General features: G+C 51.2%; 2 protein-coding genes across 2 annotated transcripts in view; one reads left to right on the forward strand and one right to left on the reverse strand.

The window, feature by feature from the left end:
- Positions 1–38: 38 nt before the first annotated feature.
- Positions 39–3,608, forward strand: DTYMK (deoxythymidylate kinase). The gene is made up of 5 exons (XM_054166376.1): positions 39–228; positions 691–799; positions 1,508–1,598; positions 1,909–2,106; positions 3,348–3,608. The coding sequence occupies exons 1-5, from the start codon at positions 99–101 to the stop codon at positions 3,456–3,458; spliced, it is 639 nt and encodes a 212-aa protein (XP_054022351.1). The 5' UTR covers positions 39–98; the 3' UTR covers positions 3,459–3,608.
- A 1,646-nt stretch (positions 3,609–5,254) lies between these two features.
- Positions 5,255–15,749, reverse strand: part of ATG4B (autophagy related 4B cysteine peptidase) — a 29,020-nt gene continuing 18,525 nt past the window's right edge. Inside the window, exons 8-13 of the mRNA XM_054166632.1 lie at positions 13,201–13,397; positions 12,124–12,202; positions 11,280–11,425; positions 10,605–10,661; positions 8,790–8,883; positions 5,255–7,084 (exon numbers count right to left, since the gene is read on the reverse strand). Coding sequence (XP_054022607.1) covers positions 7,011–7,084; positions 8,790–8,883; positions 10,605–10,661; positions 11,280–11,425; positions 12,124–12,202; positions 13,201–13,397 — 647 coding nt within the window. The 3' untranslated portion in view covers positions 5,255–7,010. The remainder of the gene's footprint in view (positions 7,085–8,789; positions 8,884–10,604; positions 10,662–11,279; positions 11,426–12,123; positions 12,203–13,200; positions 13,398–15,749) is intronic.

Genomic DNA, 15,749 nt, shown 5'->3' on the forward strand with positions numbered 1-15,749 from the left:
CTCCGTGCCCTCCCGCCGCCTAGAGCTGCCCAGGAAGACTCGCCAAGATTGGCCGGGCGCCGGCGGAAGGGGCGGGGCCTGCGAAGCGCGCGCTGGCGATGGCGGGCCGGCGCGGGGCGCTGATCGTGTTGGAGGGCGTGGACCGCGCCGGCAAGAGCACACAGTGCCGGCGGCTGGTGGAGGCGCTGAGGGCCGGCGGCCACCGCGCCGACCTCCTCCGCTTCCCGGGTACGGGGCCTGGCGGCGCTCGGAGGGAAAGGGATGGCGGAGGGGTTGGGTTACAGAGTGAGTCCCGAAGGCTGGGCCTCGGCGCCCGGTGTGCCTCTCCCGGGGAGGACGGAGGGGCAGCGTCCGAGGGCTTCATGGGGCACATTGGGCTCTTGACTTCCTCCCACCGTGACAGAACGAGCCCCATAGCCGGGCAGACTGACCTCACAGCCTTGGCAGGCGGATAGACCCCCCACCCTCAGACAGACTGACCTCCCACCAGTGTCAGGTGAATAGACCACCATCCCCGGACAGACTGACCTCCTCCCAGTATGTCGGGAAGATAAACCCAGTCCCTGGGTAAACCGACCGCCCCCTGCTATCAGATGTACCCCCCCAGACTAACGTTCCCCATCCTGCACAGATGGAGCCCATCTGGCACAAGCAGCTTGGGGCAGAACTTGCTCTTCCTCTTTCCTACAGAGAGAACAACGGAGATTGGACAGCTGATCAGTTCCTACCTGACGAAGGAGAAGGACCTGGAGGACCACACCATTCACCTGCTCTTCTCAGCTAACCGCTGGGAACATGTGTAAAGATGATATGTTTTCTAAGCTGTAAACACAAAAATGCATGCTGTTGAGTCCTCCTGGGGTTCTGGTTTGCAGAGAGTGCAGTAGGTATGAGCAGGGTCCTGTTCAGCTAGTGAAGCATGGCTGGAAGCAGTGTCCCAGGGACTCTTAGAGCTTTGGGTTTAATTTTAGATCAAACCCTGCAGTTCATGGTTTTTTCAAATCGTTAACATATGCCCAGCAGATCTAGGGAGGTTCTGCCCTGGTGAGACCACACCTGGAATACTGTGTCCAGTTTTGGGCTCCCCAGTTCAAGGGAGACACAGAACTACAGGAGAGAGCTCAATGGAGAAGTACAAGGGTGAAGATCACAAGGTGTAAGAAGAAATGTCATTGTGGTGAACTTTGAGGCAGTGTATCACAAAGCTGCACCACTTAAGGGAAGAGTACTGAGTTGCTCATGTCTGAGTATAGTTCATCTGTGATCTTGCCTGTAAGCCTAGACCACCAGGTGCCTAGCACTGAGGCACCCTGAGCTTGAGGAGTGTCTAGTAAGGACATGTGCTTCATGTCTGCTAGAGTACAGAACACAAGCAGCTATTTATCCATGATCAGCATCACAGGTAACCCTTATGTGGGCCTCATGAGCCATCTTTTAGATGAACTCTTGCCAGTTGTATCACTCTCCTGGAGTGTAACCTTTTATTTTCTTCCTACCTGGTTTTCAGGCCCCTGATGAAAGAAAAGCTACATCAAGGGATCACACTTGTGGTTGACAGATATGCCTTTTCTGGAGTGGCCTTCACAAGTGCTAAAGAGGTGAGACCTACAGCAGCCCCTGCCCTTCTCTATATTTGGGGAAGGAAGCCTGATACAGATGTTGGTGTGCATGGCCCAGGCTCCCCCTCTGAGGAAAGGGAGGGATGAAAAGTGTCAGCTCAGATACAGAATCAGAATTGTTTGGGCTCCTTGGGGTCTTGAGCAACCTGGTTTAGTGGAAGGTGTCCCTGCCCATGGCAGGGTTGTTAGAACTTTAAGGGGCTGGAGTCTTTTAGGTCTCTTCCAAGTCAAGCCATTCTATGACTCGTGTTCCTCTCTTTCACCCCAAACTTTCTTGTCTTGGGGACAGAACTTCTGCCTGGACTGGTGCAAGCAGCCTGATGTTGGACTCCCAAAGCCAGATCTGATTCTGTTTCTTCAGTTAAGACCAGAGGAGGCAGCAGGACGAGGCAGCTTCGGAACCGAACGTTACGAGAACAGCTCCTTCCAAGAGAAAGTTCTGCAATCCTTCTACCACCTGATGAAGGATGAAACATTGAACTGGAAGGTAAGGAAATAACCCTAATGGGCCTGTCACAAACCAGAGTGGGAGTCTCTCATGAGAGCTCCCAGACTGTGCCCGTTACATCCTGCTTCTTGTTAGGGGGTCATGTTGAGGACCATCCAGGGGCACTGGTCTGTGGCAGAGAGGGCACTGAGCTTCCAGAACACCTTATGGGGCCATATTGGTGTGGGGGGAAGACACATGTCCACACATTTCTTGAACATCTCCAGGGATGGCAACTCCACCACCTCCCTGGGCAGTTTGTTTGAGCACAAGCCCTGTGAGGAGAGGCTGAGGGAGCTGGGGTTGCTTAGCCTGGATGAGGCTCAGGGGAGACCTTATTGCTACCTGAAGGGAAGTTGTAACCAGGTGGGGGTTGGTCTCTTCTTCCAGGCAACCAGCACCAGAACAAGAGGACACAGTCTCAAGCTGCAACAGGGGAGGTTTAGGCTGGCTGTTAGGAAGAAGTTCTTCACAGAAAGAGAGATTGGCCATTGGCATGGGCTGCCCAGGGAGGTGGTGGAGCCACCATCACTGGAGGTGTTTAGGAGGAGACTGGATGGGGTGCTTGGTGCCATGGTTTAGTTGATTAGATGGTGTTGGGTGATAGGTTGGACTTGATGATCTCAAAGGTCTCTTCCAACCTGGTCTGGTCTATTCTATTCTATTCCCTGACAACTCTTGCAGCAAAGAAATTTCCCCCAATGTCCAACCTAAACCTCCCCTGGGACAATTTCAGGCCATTTCTTGTTCTACCACCTGATACTAGGGAGAAAAGACAGACCCTCCCCACCTCACTGCATTCTCCTGTCAGGAGGGACACATAAGGGACTTTTAGAGGTTCCTGCTATCATGGGTGGAATTTATTTTGAAGAACCACTGAAAGATCAATACACTGACACTTCTGGGGGGCTACAGCAGAGGACGAAGAACACTTACCTGCATTTATATCACACGCTCCCAAAATGTCAGTAAGCAACATGCAGCAGCAGCAGTTTCTTCTGTTTCCCTTCATCCAGCCCCACATTCACTCCTTCAGTGTCTGTTCCAAAATAAAATGGGTTTCAACCATTCCCCTGCAGCAGCAGTGCACAGGTGGTGTAATTAGCTCAGTTCACTGCTTGTGAGCAGTAACCAAATTGAGTGATGGGGGGAGCAGATGCAACAGCAAGGAGAGGTTTCCTCCTTTGATGGTATTAATGGAGGAACATGTTTCTCTTTGTTTGTGTGTGTCTTGAAAACAGACAATGGATGCTTCAAAGACCATAGAAGACCTGCACAAAGAAATCAAGTCCATTGCAGAGGAAACCATACAGGAGGTTCAGAATAAGCCTTTGGCAGAACTCTGGAAATGAAGCTTTTGACAGACTATTCTCTAGAGCCCAGGGCTGCCCCTGGTCAAAGACAGCAGCAGGCAGGCAATATCCTTCCCAGTTGATGGGCCTCAACTTAACTGCCATGTTCCTGATTCTTGTGTCTCTAGTAAAAGCATTCCCTGTGTTCATAGAGGACTTGCTGATCCATTATTCCTGTCTGTGTTTTGTGCAGGCATTTTTTTTGTTTTCAGTATAATCAGTGAAGGAGACTGAGGGGAGACCTTCTCAGTGGAGAAGGGTCTGAAGGACAGGGCTGGTGAGGAGCAGTTGAGGGACCTGGGGTTGTTCAGTCTGGAGGAGGCTGAGGGGAGACCTCTCTACAACTCTAGAAGGAGATTGGGGTGAGGTGGAGGTTGGTCTCTTTTTGATAGGACAAGAGGAAATGGCCTCAAGTTGCACCAGGGGAGGTTTAGGTTGGATATTAGAAGAAATTTGCAACCTCTTTGCTCTAACACTGAATGGGCTGCCCAGGGAGGTGGTTGAACCCTGGCCCTGGAGGGGTTCCAAGGAGGCAGAGAGAGACATGGTTAAGTTAGAGACGTGGCAGAGTTAGAGAATGGTTGGACTTGGTGATCTTAAAAGGTCTTTTCCAACCCAAAACAACTCTACGATTCAGAAAGCTGTATGGGAGCTGAACATGCTGCAGCTCAGGCACCAAATCCAGAGAAGGAATGCTATGGAATCTCAGTTCTCAGCAATGACCAGCACACAAACCAGTGTCAAATCAAGGAACTGCCACTGAGATAAGGGGATGACCAGGAAAGTTAAATGTCTCTCTGCTGGACAGTTAACTCACCTTCAGACAGGGTAGACTGGACTGATCTCCAAAGTGGTCAATACAGAGACTAAATCCTGCTCCAGCTTTTAGAGAGAGGCAGACTGAACTGATCCACTAGCAGGGAGGGGAAAGTAAGTGTTTAAATCAAAATTACCAGTGCACCAGCCAAAACAAAAAGCTGTTGCCTTCACTCTACATCTGCACAGCACTGGGTAGCAGAAACACTCCTTGTGAAGGAGGTGAGCATCTGTAACACTGGCTCAGCCCCTTCCAGCAACAATGGAAGAAGACAATTTGTATTAGCTTTAGGCTTCTGACTAAAAAGCCAGAAATAGCTGTGAACAACCCAATACAGCTGAGTCTAGCTCTGTTAGTGGGGTTAACTCTTGGGTGAAATCTTGTCTGGCTGAGCTGTCCTTAGTCATAAAAGCATGAACATAAAGTAAATAGTAACTCTTGTGTACCTATCACGAGGGAGAAGCCTGAGTTACTAGGTCTCAACAAGGACCTGCCAATGGCAACAGAGGATACTGCCTTCTGATTGAAGCAGTGTCCTGCTTTTACAATGCAAAGCAGGAAAAATGGTGATTGAACAGACTGCACCTACTCCTGTTGCTGCAGAGCTGGGGTTTAAGAGGCTACCTGGAAACTGATGCCATGACAAGCCATAAAACAGCTACACAGTAGGCATGCAATCCGCAGAAAACAACTTTCTTTCCACTTAATACTACAAAAAGAACTTCTCAGCCTCTGCTTGGAGGCTACCTCAATAGCACACGTGGCAGAAACTCACCAAAAACTCCATTCTATTGGCAACACCAAAAAGCAAGACTGCATACAGTTCAACTCCTGCTCTCATCTGCCACCTTCACTCCCTACCAGGCTAAAATCTGCAACCACTTGGGCTCCAGCACCAGGTGTGCTGCAGGGTGGGTGACTGAAAACCACCCAGCACCACCTGCGGTTCACAAGCCAAGCAGGAACAGTGAGACAGGCCAAGATTTTAGATCTGTTTATTCAGATACAAATTGAAAGCAGATGAATGGAGCACAGCCCCACTTCCTCTGCTGCCTCTTCCCCTAACTACAAGAGAGAAGAGGAGAAGCAGGCAGAAAGCAGCAAATAATAATTTAGTGATAGAAGCATTGTGGTTCCCGGTTCAAACCTCTGCTTTTGGATAGCATAGGAATAGTTAGAGCATCAGTAGGTCAGTCAGGGAGGAAACTGGTCATTTCTAGGCAGCTATCACCACCCTGGGGCACAAAAAGCATCAACTGACAGGTTCCAATCCTAAATGTAACAAACCCAAAGCCTTGTAAACAGGTTTGCAATCTGCAGCCTGCATTAAGGAAGCTACTTCAGCAACTTGCACTGCAGTTGGCATTAAGACAGCTCTCCTCCTTGGGGTTCTCCTTTCTCTGAACTCTGCAGAGAAGGGCTCCAGGCAGAGCTACCTTCTGAAAGTAACATGTCCAGTAGACGTGGACATGCTCAAGGCATTGTGTCTTTACTGCCCTCTTTGGGACCCTAACTCCAGATAGTTTTCTCTAGGTTAGCTCCTACAGTACCTCTTTGTGCATACTCTGCAGGGAGGGGAAGCTGGCAGAAGACAAGAGGAAAGGTACAGACACAGCTATGAAGCCTACTTGGCCTTCAGGCACCTCTTCTGATTTGGAAAGGGAACATCTTAACAGTAGTAGTTGGAGGAACTGCTGAACAGCCCCCTGAGGACACCTTGAGGAACCTCCTAGCTCCCATTTTTGGTACCAACAGGATTAATTCCCTAGACACCATGCCAGCACGCTGGGGTGTGGGCACAGGCAAGCACACAACTGGCAGATCTGCCTGCCCTGCCTCTGCCAGCTGTGGCTTTTCCCCCAGTGCTATGGAATCAAGTTCTTTGCCAAAGCAGCTTTCCTGAAGCTCCTTGCTGCAGAGGTTAATCCCTTGTAGAAGCACAATGCTGTATCGACTCACCCAGCAAGATGATGTACACTTTCTGTTCTGCCATTCTTTCTGCTGTTATTTAACCTGAGACTGAGATGTTCCTCCTCAGCAGTGGGGGCTGCTCCAGACTTTCCTGGACAGCCTTTGACTTACTGAACTGCCAGTCACTTTCAAGGTCCCTCAACTTCCTTTCTATAGGGTGTGAGCAGGAGAGGGGGACTACACCTGGAAGGAAGCTCTGTGTACTGCAAAGCACGAACAGGAGCTGTACTGCAGAAAGCCCGGCCACCTGCACTCCAGGGGCTTCACAGCTGTCTGGCTGGGACATGTCTGCTCTTCATTTGCATTGGGAGCTGCAGTCCAAGTTGGCCAGTGAGAAGAGGTGCTGCTAAAGGAATTAACTGGACATTTCACCTGCTAAATGAGAGGTGTCTCTATTTAAGCTTCAGACGGGAGTCCCCCATGTAAGGATTTAGCACTCTAATGATTTCTATGCCTCCCCTAGAAGGCCAGCTGACCTGCTGTTGTAACAGATAGGCTTTGAACTCCTAAGCACCACTTCACCCACTTCCAGCAACTGTTTTCTGCTGAGAAATTCCAGCTCCAGCCACCACTTGGTCCTTCATCCCACCAGAGACGAGGCACGCTCCGCTCCGAGGCCGCACAGAATGCCGGGACGGGCGAGAGGCAGGGATGGCAGCAAGCGCCTATGAAAACCGGTAGCCACAGGCTCTCCAAGGAACTTCCCTCCCCCCACTTCTCCCCACACATAACACAAATTTGCAGAGTCAGTGTCCTGTTTGTTTTCAAAGGGATAGGATTTCGAAGTCTTCATCTTCCGAGTCGAAGAACCTTTCCAATCTGTCGGCGTCGGAGGAGTCTGCAAGAGAAGGAGAAAGCAAAGCTTCTGTGGGGCGCCCCGGCCGCTCGGCAGCGGCGAGACCTGCAGCTGGCAGGAGCAGAAGCGCAGTGTCCAGGGCCCACACGCTCCCAGAGACCCAGGGACATACCTGAAGGAAGGCTCTGAGGAAGGATGGGGCCACGTCAGCAGCACGGAAGACGCGCTGGACTGAACGCCGAGGCGCGCAGAAGGCACACCACGCGTCCCAGATGCCAAACGCAGCCCTGGCACAGCGCCGCCCTGCTGGGACTCTGTGCAACCTTCCTCTGCCACAGCCCTGGGTCAGCCTCGAGGCTCAAAGCAGAGCTTTGCCCAGGTCTAGGCTAACATCCATGAGGATGTCTGGCCCAGTTAAGTGAGATGGGAAGGTTTCCCCCACCGTGTTCTGCTATAGGTGCCTTTGCTCCAACGCCGTGCCCCAAAGTGACCGCCACAGTCCGTTTGGTGAGGGCAGCTCCCTCCTGTCTACCCTTTTGTGGTATTCAATCTCTCCTCTCTATCCTTCCAACTCTGTGGTGAGGAGGGAGCACAAAGCTAAAGGGGAAGCAACTTCACCATAAGGGAAATTCAGGTGAAAATGTATGGGCAAACTGAGGAGGTGAAGGAGACAACTACGTTAGGCCAGGCCTCAAGAAAGCACTCACTGGATTTGGCAGAGCAGACAGCTAAAAGCTAAACTACACAAGTTCATGGCTGGGGACAGAGAAGTGCAAAGCTACAGAACCCCCCTCAAACATTTTGTGACAAGCTTTAATCCCACAGTGGAGTGTGCAAATGCCTAGAGTCACTGGTTTTCATCAAACCTCAGTGCTCACGAGTGCTGGCACCACAAATTCCAGAGGGTGCTTCTCAAAGGGGGAGCCTCCTTCACTAAAGTAACCCAGCAGAGAACCCAGTCAGCTGGGGAAAATAAGGACAAGGGGCTGGGCAGCCATGGAACCACCATTAATCCTTCAAGTGAGGGGCAGAATGGCCAGAGGGGCTCTACAAGATAGTACAAAAACATTAAGAACAGCAGCAAACATGGACAGTTTAACACAGGCAAGGACCAACAGACAGCTTAAGGGACTCAAGCTTCTCACAGAAAAGGACAGTGAGGCAAGGAACACTTCAACAGTTCATGCTCAGGGGAGAGATAGCAAGGAAGCACAGGGTACAGCAAAGTGACAGGACACAGCCCAATGCCTGCTGACAGGGTAAGTTTGTCCTCTCAGCAGAAGCTGCTAAAGGCTCTATCTCCTGCAGCATTTGTGCACATTATTAACAGAGCCTGAGAGCCAAGACACTGCCCAGCACTCGTTTCTCTTTGCAGTGGTAGTGGTGCATGCCCAGGGAAGCAGTGCTTGGCACGAAGTTTGACCAGCCCTGTCTTAGACCATTTTCATTACCCAGTTTTCAGCCTTTTCAATGGTCTCTTTTGATCCTCCAAGCACCCCTTTCCAAACCATAGGTTATCACAGCAGTGTTAATCTATGAACTTGGTTTTTTCACCCCCTCATCATCCAGAGGCTCATTCTAAAATCATCTTGGGATGGTGTGGGATCCACTAACTGAAAACCAAAGACCTAGATCGACTGACCCAAGAGCTCCAGATCAAACCTCACTTGGAACAGGAGCATACTAGAAGTCACTGTGCAACTTCCAGAAAACCAAAGGGACCATCTCACCCTTAGTTCTGCCTCACCTGGTGTGAGATTCAGGATGTCAGGGTTGGAGAAGTGCGACGGCTGACGTTCCACCAGCTCGAACATCGGCAGCGCTCCTCTTACCAGGGACAGCTGTGGGACAGGAGTAGAGCCATGGGAATCAATAACTCCATGGTCACAGTGCTCTGGGCCTTTTAAGGGGTAATAGTGATCTGTTGGGACTGCACTGCAGCTGCAAAAGCATTTCCAAGACCTCTGACTCAAGGTCATCTGCAGAATTTCCGAGCTATGCTCTTTCTGGTTGTGTAGCAAACCGATTTGCTCTGCTTTAAAACGGGATCATAGAACCAATAAGGTTGGAAAAGGCCTCAAAGATCATCAAGTCCAACCTGTCACCCAAGACCTCATGACTAAACCATGGCACCAAGTGCCACGTCCAATCCCCTCTTGAACACCTCCAGGGACAGTGACTCCACCACCTCCCTGGGCAGCACATTCCAATGGCTAATAACTCTCTCTGTGAAGAGCTTTCTCCTCACCTCCAGCCTAAACTTCCCCTGGTGCAGCTTGAGACTGTGTCCTCTTGTTCTGGTGCTAGTTGCCTGGGAGAAGAGACCAGCCCCCTCCTGGTGCAGGGAACATCCCCAGGTCTCTTATCCAGAGACCATAAGGGAAGAACAACTGATATCATCTGCCTGGACTTGTGTAAAGCATGTAACACTGTCCCACGTGCCATCCTGGTCACCACGTTGGACAAGTATGGACTTAAGGGGTGGAGCACTGGCAGGAGAAGGAATTGGCTGGGTGGCCACACCCAGAGAGCTGTGGTCAATGGTTCAGTGTCCAAATGGAGACCAGTGACAAATGGTGTCCCTCAGGGGTGGGTACTGGGACCAGTGCTGCTTAACATCTTTGTCAGCAACATGGACAGTGGCACTCAGGCACCCTCGGCAAGTTTGCAGATGGCACCAAGTTGTGTGGCCCAGTTGAGACACTGGAGGGGAGGGATCCATCCAGAGGGACTTGGGCAGGCTGGAGAGGTGGGCCCAAGACAACCTCATGAGGTTCAACAAGGCCAAGTGCAAGGTCCTGCACCTAGGTCAGGGCAATCCCAAGCACATATCCAGGCTGGGCAAGGAGTAGCTTGACGGCGGTCTGGAAGAGGAGGACTTGAGGGTGTCAGGCTGCAATGGGCAGCCCAGAAGGCAGCTCTGTGCTGGGCTGCATCAAAAGCAGTGTGAGCAGCAGGACAGGGAGAAAATTCTGCCTCTCTGCTCTCCTGAGAGCCCACCTGGAGTACTGTGTTCAGTTCTGGGGCCCCGAACACACAAAGGACATGGAACTGTTGGAGAGGGTCCATAGGATACTACAAAGATGACCAGCGGGCTGGAGCACCTCCCCTATGGGGACAGGCTGAGCTGGGGCTATTCAAGTCTGGAGAAGAGAAGGAAGGCTTCAGGGAGACCTTAGAGCAGTACCTGAAGGGGCCTACAGCTGAGCTGGGGAAGGACTTTTCACATGGGCTCAGACAGAGAGAGGAGCAATGTCTCTGATCTGGGAGAGGGGAGATGAGGAAGAAATTCTTTACAGTGAGGGTGGGGAGACCCTGGGAACAGGTTGCCCAGGGTGGCTGTGGATGCCCTCTTCCTGGAGGCTTTCAAGGCCAGGCTGGAGCAGGCCTTGAGCAGCCTGGTCTAGTGGAAGGTGTCCCTATTCATGGCAGGGGTGGGTGGAACTAGATCCTCTTTAAGATCCCTTCCAACCCAAACCATTCTGTGATTCTATGAATCTTCACTGTAGTGTGGAAACAAGACAACACCCTCTCTTTCTTTCCCAGTGATATAAACACAAACCTTTTTGATTTGCTGGCACCAATCATTGAAGTCCTCCTCTGTGTTGCAGAAAAAGCCCTGAAAAAAAGAGAAGTGGTCTTGCTATATTGTAGGCTAATCATTGCACTCCTAAGGCCTCACATCAACACCAAGCAGGACCAAGACTGCAGGCAGTGACAACACCCAACTGCCTTGCTTTTAAACTGTGGCTTAGGCTGCCCCATTAAACTGAACACTGTCCACATGCTTGATGTGACCAGTCTATTCAGGGGCTGGAATCATCAATGTCATGGTCAGGCTCTACTGTAGAAAGAAAACTGGGCAGAAATGACCCCCGTGGAAACCAAGGGCAGACATCTCAGGTTCAACAGAAACCAAGCCACAATGGATCACAGCAGGGATTCAGAGGTGCCCAAACAGCAGGAACCAAAGCTCAAACTAAACCTGTGTGAAGGATATTAACCCATGAGGAATGGCATTTCTTTGCCACCCAAGGGAGACCTCCCTGTACCAAACCACTTCCTGCATGAGAAGCTTCCCTACCAATGTTACTGAAACCCACAGCAGCACTTGCCCAGAGCACAGCATGCCCACAGAGTACCCAAACCAACACCCACTGCCTTTTCCTGGGGAAGGGGGCAGCTGTGAGCCAGGGGAGAACCTTCAGGTGGTGGGAAAGAAGGAGGAGGGACGCACCACTGCGATGGAGGGGTCGAGCTCAGCAATGCTCATCCTGCAGGGAGGGTGCTGGCAGTGGAAGCTTTCATCAGGGAGACAGCCACTGTCATTGGGTTCCACTGCAGGCTGTGTGGTGTGAGGGTCCAGGTAGATGAGTTCCTCACCTGCACAGACAGGCAAGGAGACATCAGCAGGGAGAACCAGGCCAGAGGTAAACGGTGAGACAGAAAGAGGAGGAAGTGACAGCAGAGCCACTTCTTGTAACCCCCCAGAGGAACCCACATTCCAGGCACAATTTGCCTTCAGCCACTTTCTCAAATGATTCTCATGCAGGCAAAGAGCCAGCTGTCAGCAGAACCACAGTGGCCACTCCACAATGACACCCTGCCATCAAGGCACAGGCACTACTTGCATAGTGTTCCTACAGGTGCCTTCCAGGGTCCCATGTAAGCTCAAGCAGGCCCCAGCGATCCAAAGCACAGCCAACTTCAGGTCTCAGGCAGAGACAGAAAATCAGAAGGAAGGATGAGAGTGAAGGACAACAATTTGTAGGGTTTCAGGAAAGGGACAACTAAAGAATAGTTAAATCCAGCCAAGGCCCTAAAGGGACATCAGTTCTGACTGCAGGAAGAGATCTAAGCACACCTCTTTACAGACTGGAAGTTCAGGGCCCATACTACAGTCACTGCTGAAAGTTACATCACTCAGGCCCTTGCAGACACCTTCAGGCCACACTTCCAGGAGGAAAGAAGAATCCAGCAGCATGCATCACAGACCAAGGAGGAGAGCTGTACTGCTCCAGGAGCATCTTTCAGCTCAGGGGAGATGCTTGGCAAGTCTCTGCAGTATCCTGGACACTCACCTACGTAGCCAATGAAGTAGTGAGCACTGTTTGGTTTCCCTCCGATCACTCCCAGGGACTGAGGCATCATGAAGCAGTGCTGGAAAAGCAACACAGGAAACACACAGCTGACAGACAGTGAGACAGCAGGAGGCAACACAGACAAACATCCAAAAATGCAGTGGGAAAGAAAAGTGGCAACACTGAAAATTGGCAACTCTAGCAGCCATTTCCTGAGAGGAGCTCCACCAAGAGGGCTGGAGGCTGCCACCCAGGGCCTTCGAGGAATGGGAAAGCAGCTCCAAACCACTTTTAACTGCTGTCAGGAACACACAGGTGGGCAGCACTACTCCAAGACTTGGTCAGGGCAAGTCCCAGCTCTGCTGCAATGAGTGATAAGATCCTCTGGAGCCATCATCAGGTTGCAACAGCGCTCTGGGAGGGAGCAATCACTCAGGAAACAGGTTTAAGTTCCTTATCCAGCTGTACTACCCAGGCAACACCTACTAGGATAAGGGCAAGTAACCTCACATGAGTTTGGAGCTCTCTCACATGTGCAGCTCAGAGCTTGGACAACATTAGTGCAGCAAGACAATGTGTGCACTGTCTTGTGCATATACTCTGCACACCCAAAGTTCTGCAGCCTCCTGACACTCCAGCCTGCAGCTGTCTGCCAGCTTCTGTAGCCTAGCTCTGCAGTACAAGCTCCAGGGCCACAGGGAGTTTGCAATGCCAATGCACAGGTTGCCACCAAGCACAGCACAGCTGTGCTGAACAAACAGCTCAGCAGGTGAGTTCCATCTCAACACATGAGGCACTCAGATTAAGCTGTGAATTAAGATCCTCAAGAAACCCCAAACCCAACCAACCCAAAAAGCACCAACCTGCCCAAACTCCCCCACGTTCTCCTGACTACAGCCTGCAAGATCCCACATCCCAGCCTCAAGACAAGGACTGTCTCCAAACACATTTGTCTTCTGCAAACAGGACAATTACTTCCAAGTCTTTTTGCCCCCAAGCCAAATTCTGGAAATGACTTAATTCATAACACAGTCCTTAAACAGTGGAACACCAGGAAGTCAGCTCCAGGTTCCCTACCTTTAGTGTTTCAATATAGGCTTCATTGATCTCTGTGAGCCCGAGGCGCAGAGGTATCAGCAGCACCAGTGGTTTCCACAGTGAGAGCCTCTCTCTAACCCCTGCTTCCTCTGGGTACCCATTGTAGAGCAGGTCTGCCTCCACAGAAGGGCATGCTGCAGCTCCAGCACATGGGAAGCTGGACTGGCACAACCGCCCTAGGGAAAGAGAACATGAGCAGAAAGCATCAGAAACAGCCTGTTCCTAGACCTTACAGAATCATAGAGTGCTTTGCATTGGAAGGGACCTCCAAAGGACATCCAGTGCAACCCCCCTGCAGTCAGCAGGGACATCCTCTACTACATCAGGTTGCCCAGACCCTTGTTGAGCCTCACCTTGAATGTCTCCAGGGATGGGGCTTCAACTACCTCCCTGGGCAACCCCCTCCAGTGTTCCATCATCCTCATGGTGAAGAACTTGTTCCTAACATCCAATCTAAATCTGCTCTTCTGTAGTTTGAAACCATTGTCCCTCATCCTATCACTCCAGGCCTCTGGAAACAGTCCCTCTCCAGTCTTCCTGGAAGGCCACTATTAGGTGTCCCCAGAGTGTTCTCTTCAGGCTGGTGAAGGCTCTGCCCCTTCAGCCTTCCAGGCTGAACAACCCTAGTTCCCTCAGTCTGTCTTTGTAACAGAGATGCCCCAACCCCCTGATCATTTTCCTGGCCCTCCTCTGGACCCACTGCATCAGGTCTATGTCCTTTCTGTGCTGAGGGCTCCAGAGCTGTACACAGTATTCCAGGTGAGGTCTCACCAGAGCAGAGAGGCAGAATCACTTCTCTCAATCTGCTGGCCACAGTTCTGTTGAAGCAGCCCAGAATGCCTTTGGCCTTCAGGGCTTCAAGCAACCATTGATGGCTCATGTCCAGCTTCCTGTCCATCAGCCCCCCTAATTCCTTTCCCTCAGGGCTGCTTTCTATCACCTCGTCCCCCAGTCTGTATTGATAGTGAGCACTGTTCCAGCTGAGGTGCAGAACCCTGCACTTGCTCTTGTTGAACCTCATGAGGTTCAGCTGGGCCCAGGTCTCCAGCTTGACTAATTCTGTTCAAGCTCTGATCAGTAACTGCTTTTAGCAAAAGTCTGCAGCATTGAAGGAAAGCTTAAAGAGGTCCAGTGCTGGGATCACAGAACCACAGGATCGTTTTGGTTGGAAAAGACCTCTAAGACACCAAGTCCAACCACTGACCTACCACCACCATGGCCATTAAACCATGTCCCAAAGGGCCATGCCCATGCATTTCCCAAACACCTCCAGGGATGGTGACTCTTCCACCTCCCTGGGCCTGAGCACTCTGGCAGCAAGGAAATTTTTCCTAACATCAAACCTAATCCTCCACTGGCACAATTTCCTCTTGTTCTATCACCTGATACCAGGCAGAAGACACCAACACTGGCCTCACTCCTACTTCCTTTGAGGGAGTTGTAGAAAGCAATGAGGTCTCCCCTCAGCCTCCTCTTCTCCAGACTAAACCACCCCAGATCCCTCAGTCACTCCTCACCAGACTCGTTCTGCAAACCCTTCACCAGCTTTGTTGTCCTCCTCTGTGGACACTCTCTAGCACCTCGGTGTCCTCCTTGGTAGTGAAGGGACCCAACACTAATCCCAGTACTCAAGATGCAGCATCATCTGTGCCAAGTACAGGGGGGCAATCACTGCCCTGGTCCTGCTGTTCACACTGTTTCTGACTGAGGACAGGATGCTGGTGGCCTTCCTGGCCACCTGGGCACACACTGGCTCATGTTCAGCTGGCTATCAATCAGCACCCCCCAGGCCTTGCTCTGCTGGGCAGTTTTCAGCTACTCTATCCCAGGCCTGAGCATTTATGAGGTTGTTGTGACTCAAGTGCAGGACCTGGCACTTGGCTTTGTTAAACCTCATACAACTAGCCTCAGCCCATCAATGTAGCCTGGCCAGATCTCTCTGCAGGGCCCTCCTGCCCTCAAGCAGATCAACATTCCCACCCAGTTCAGTGTCATTACAAAAACTCATGTGATGTACTCCCCTGCAGGGCTTCTGGTAGGGCTCAGCACTTCCTCCAAGTTTACATCAAGCTTATGCCAAGGCATGCTGCACTCAGAGCCACCAGCTGGCAGGCCAGTAACATGCAAATCCTTCCATCAAGCCAGCAGCTATGCAACAACCTGAGCCAACAAGGTTGAACCAGTTGATCAGGAAGTCAAACAAGACCCCCAAATTCAGAAAGCATGTAGGCAGAAAGAGAAAAGCCTGGAGTGCTCAGCTCCAGAGGAGTTCCTGGAGGATATGAAGTCAGTTCAACTGAACAAGGAAAGGATTATAGCTCAATACAGGAAATGTTAAGCTGTAATTAGTGCTGTAACAAGATACAAACACAGCATCTGTCCAAAGCAGTTGTCTTTTTACTAATGTTCATTAAAACCATCACAGTTTTTATCAGGGGTCATTCAGAAGCTACTTCAGAGACCTAAAGCAGGACAATCTGTAAACTCTGAGATATGGAGCAGTAGAGCTCCTCAGGGCATATGCATGA

This window comes from Dryobates pubescens, chromosome 13, assembly GCF_014839835.1.
Source record: "Dryobates pubescens isolate bDryPub1 chromosome 13, bDryPub1.pri, whole genome shotgun sequence".
Classification (NCBI taxonomy): domain Eukaryota; kingdom Metazoa; phylum Chordata; class Aves; order Piciformes; family Picidae; genus Dryobates; species Dryobates pubescens.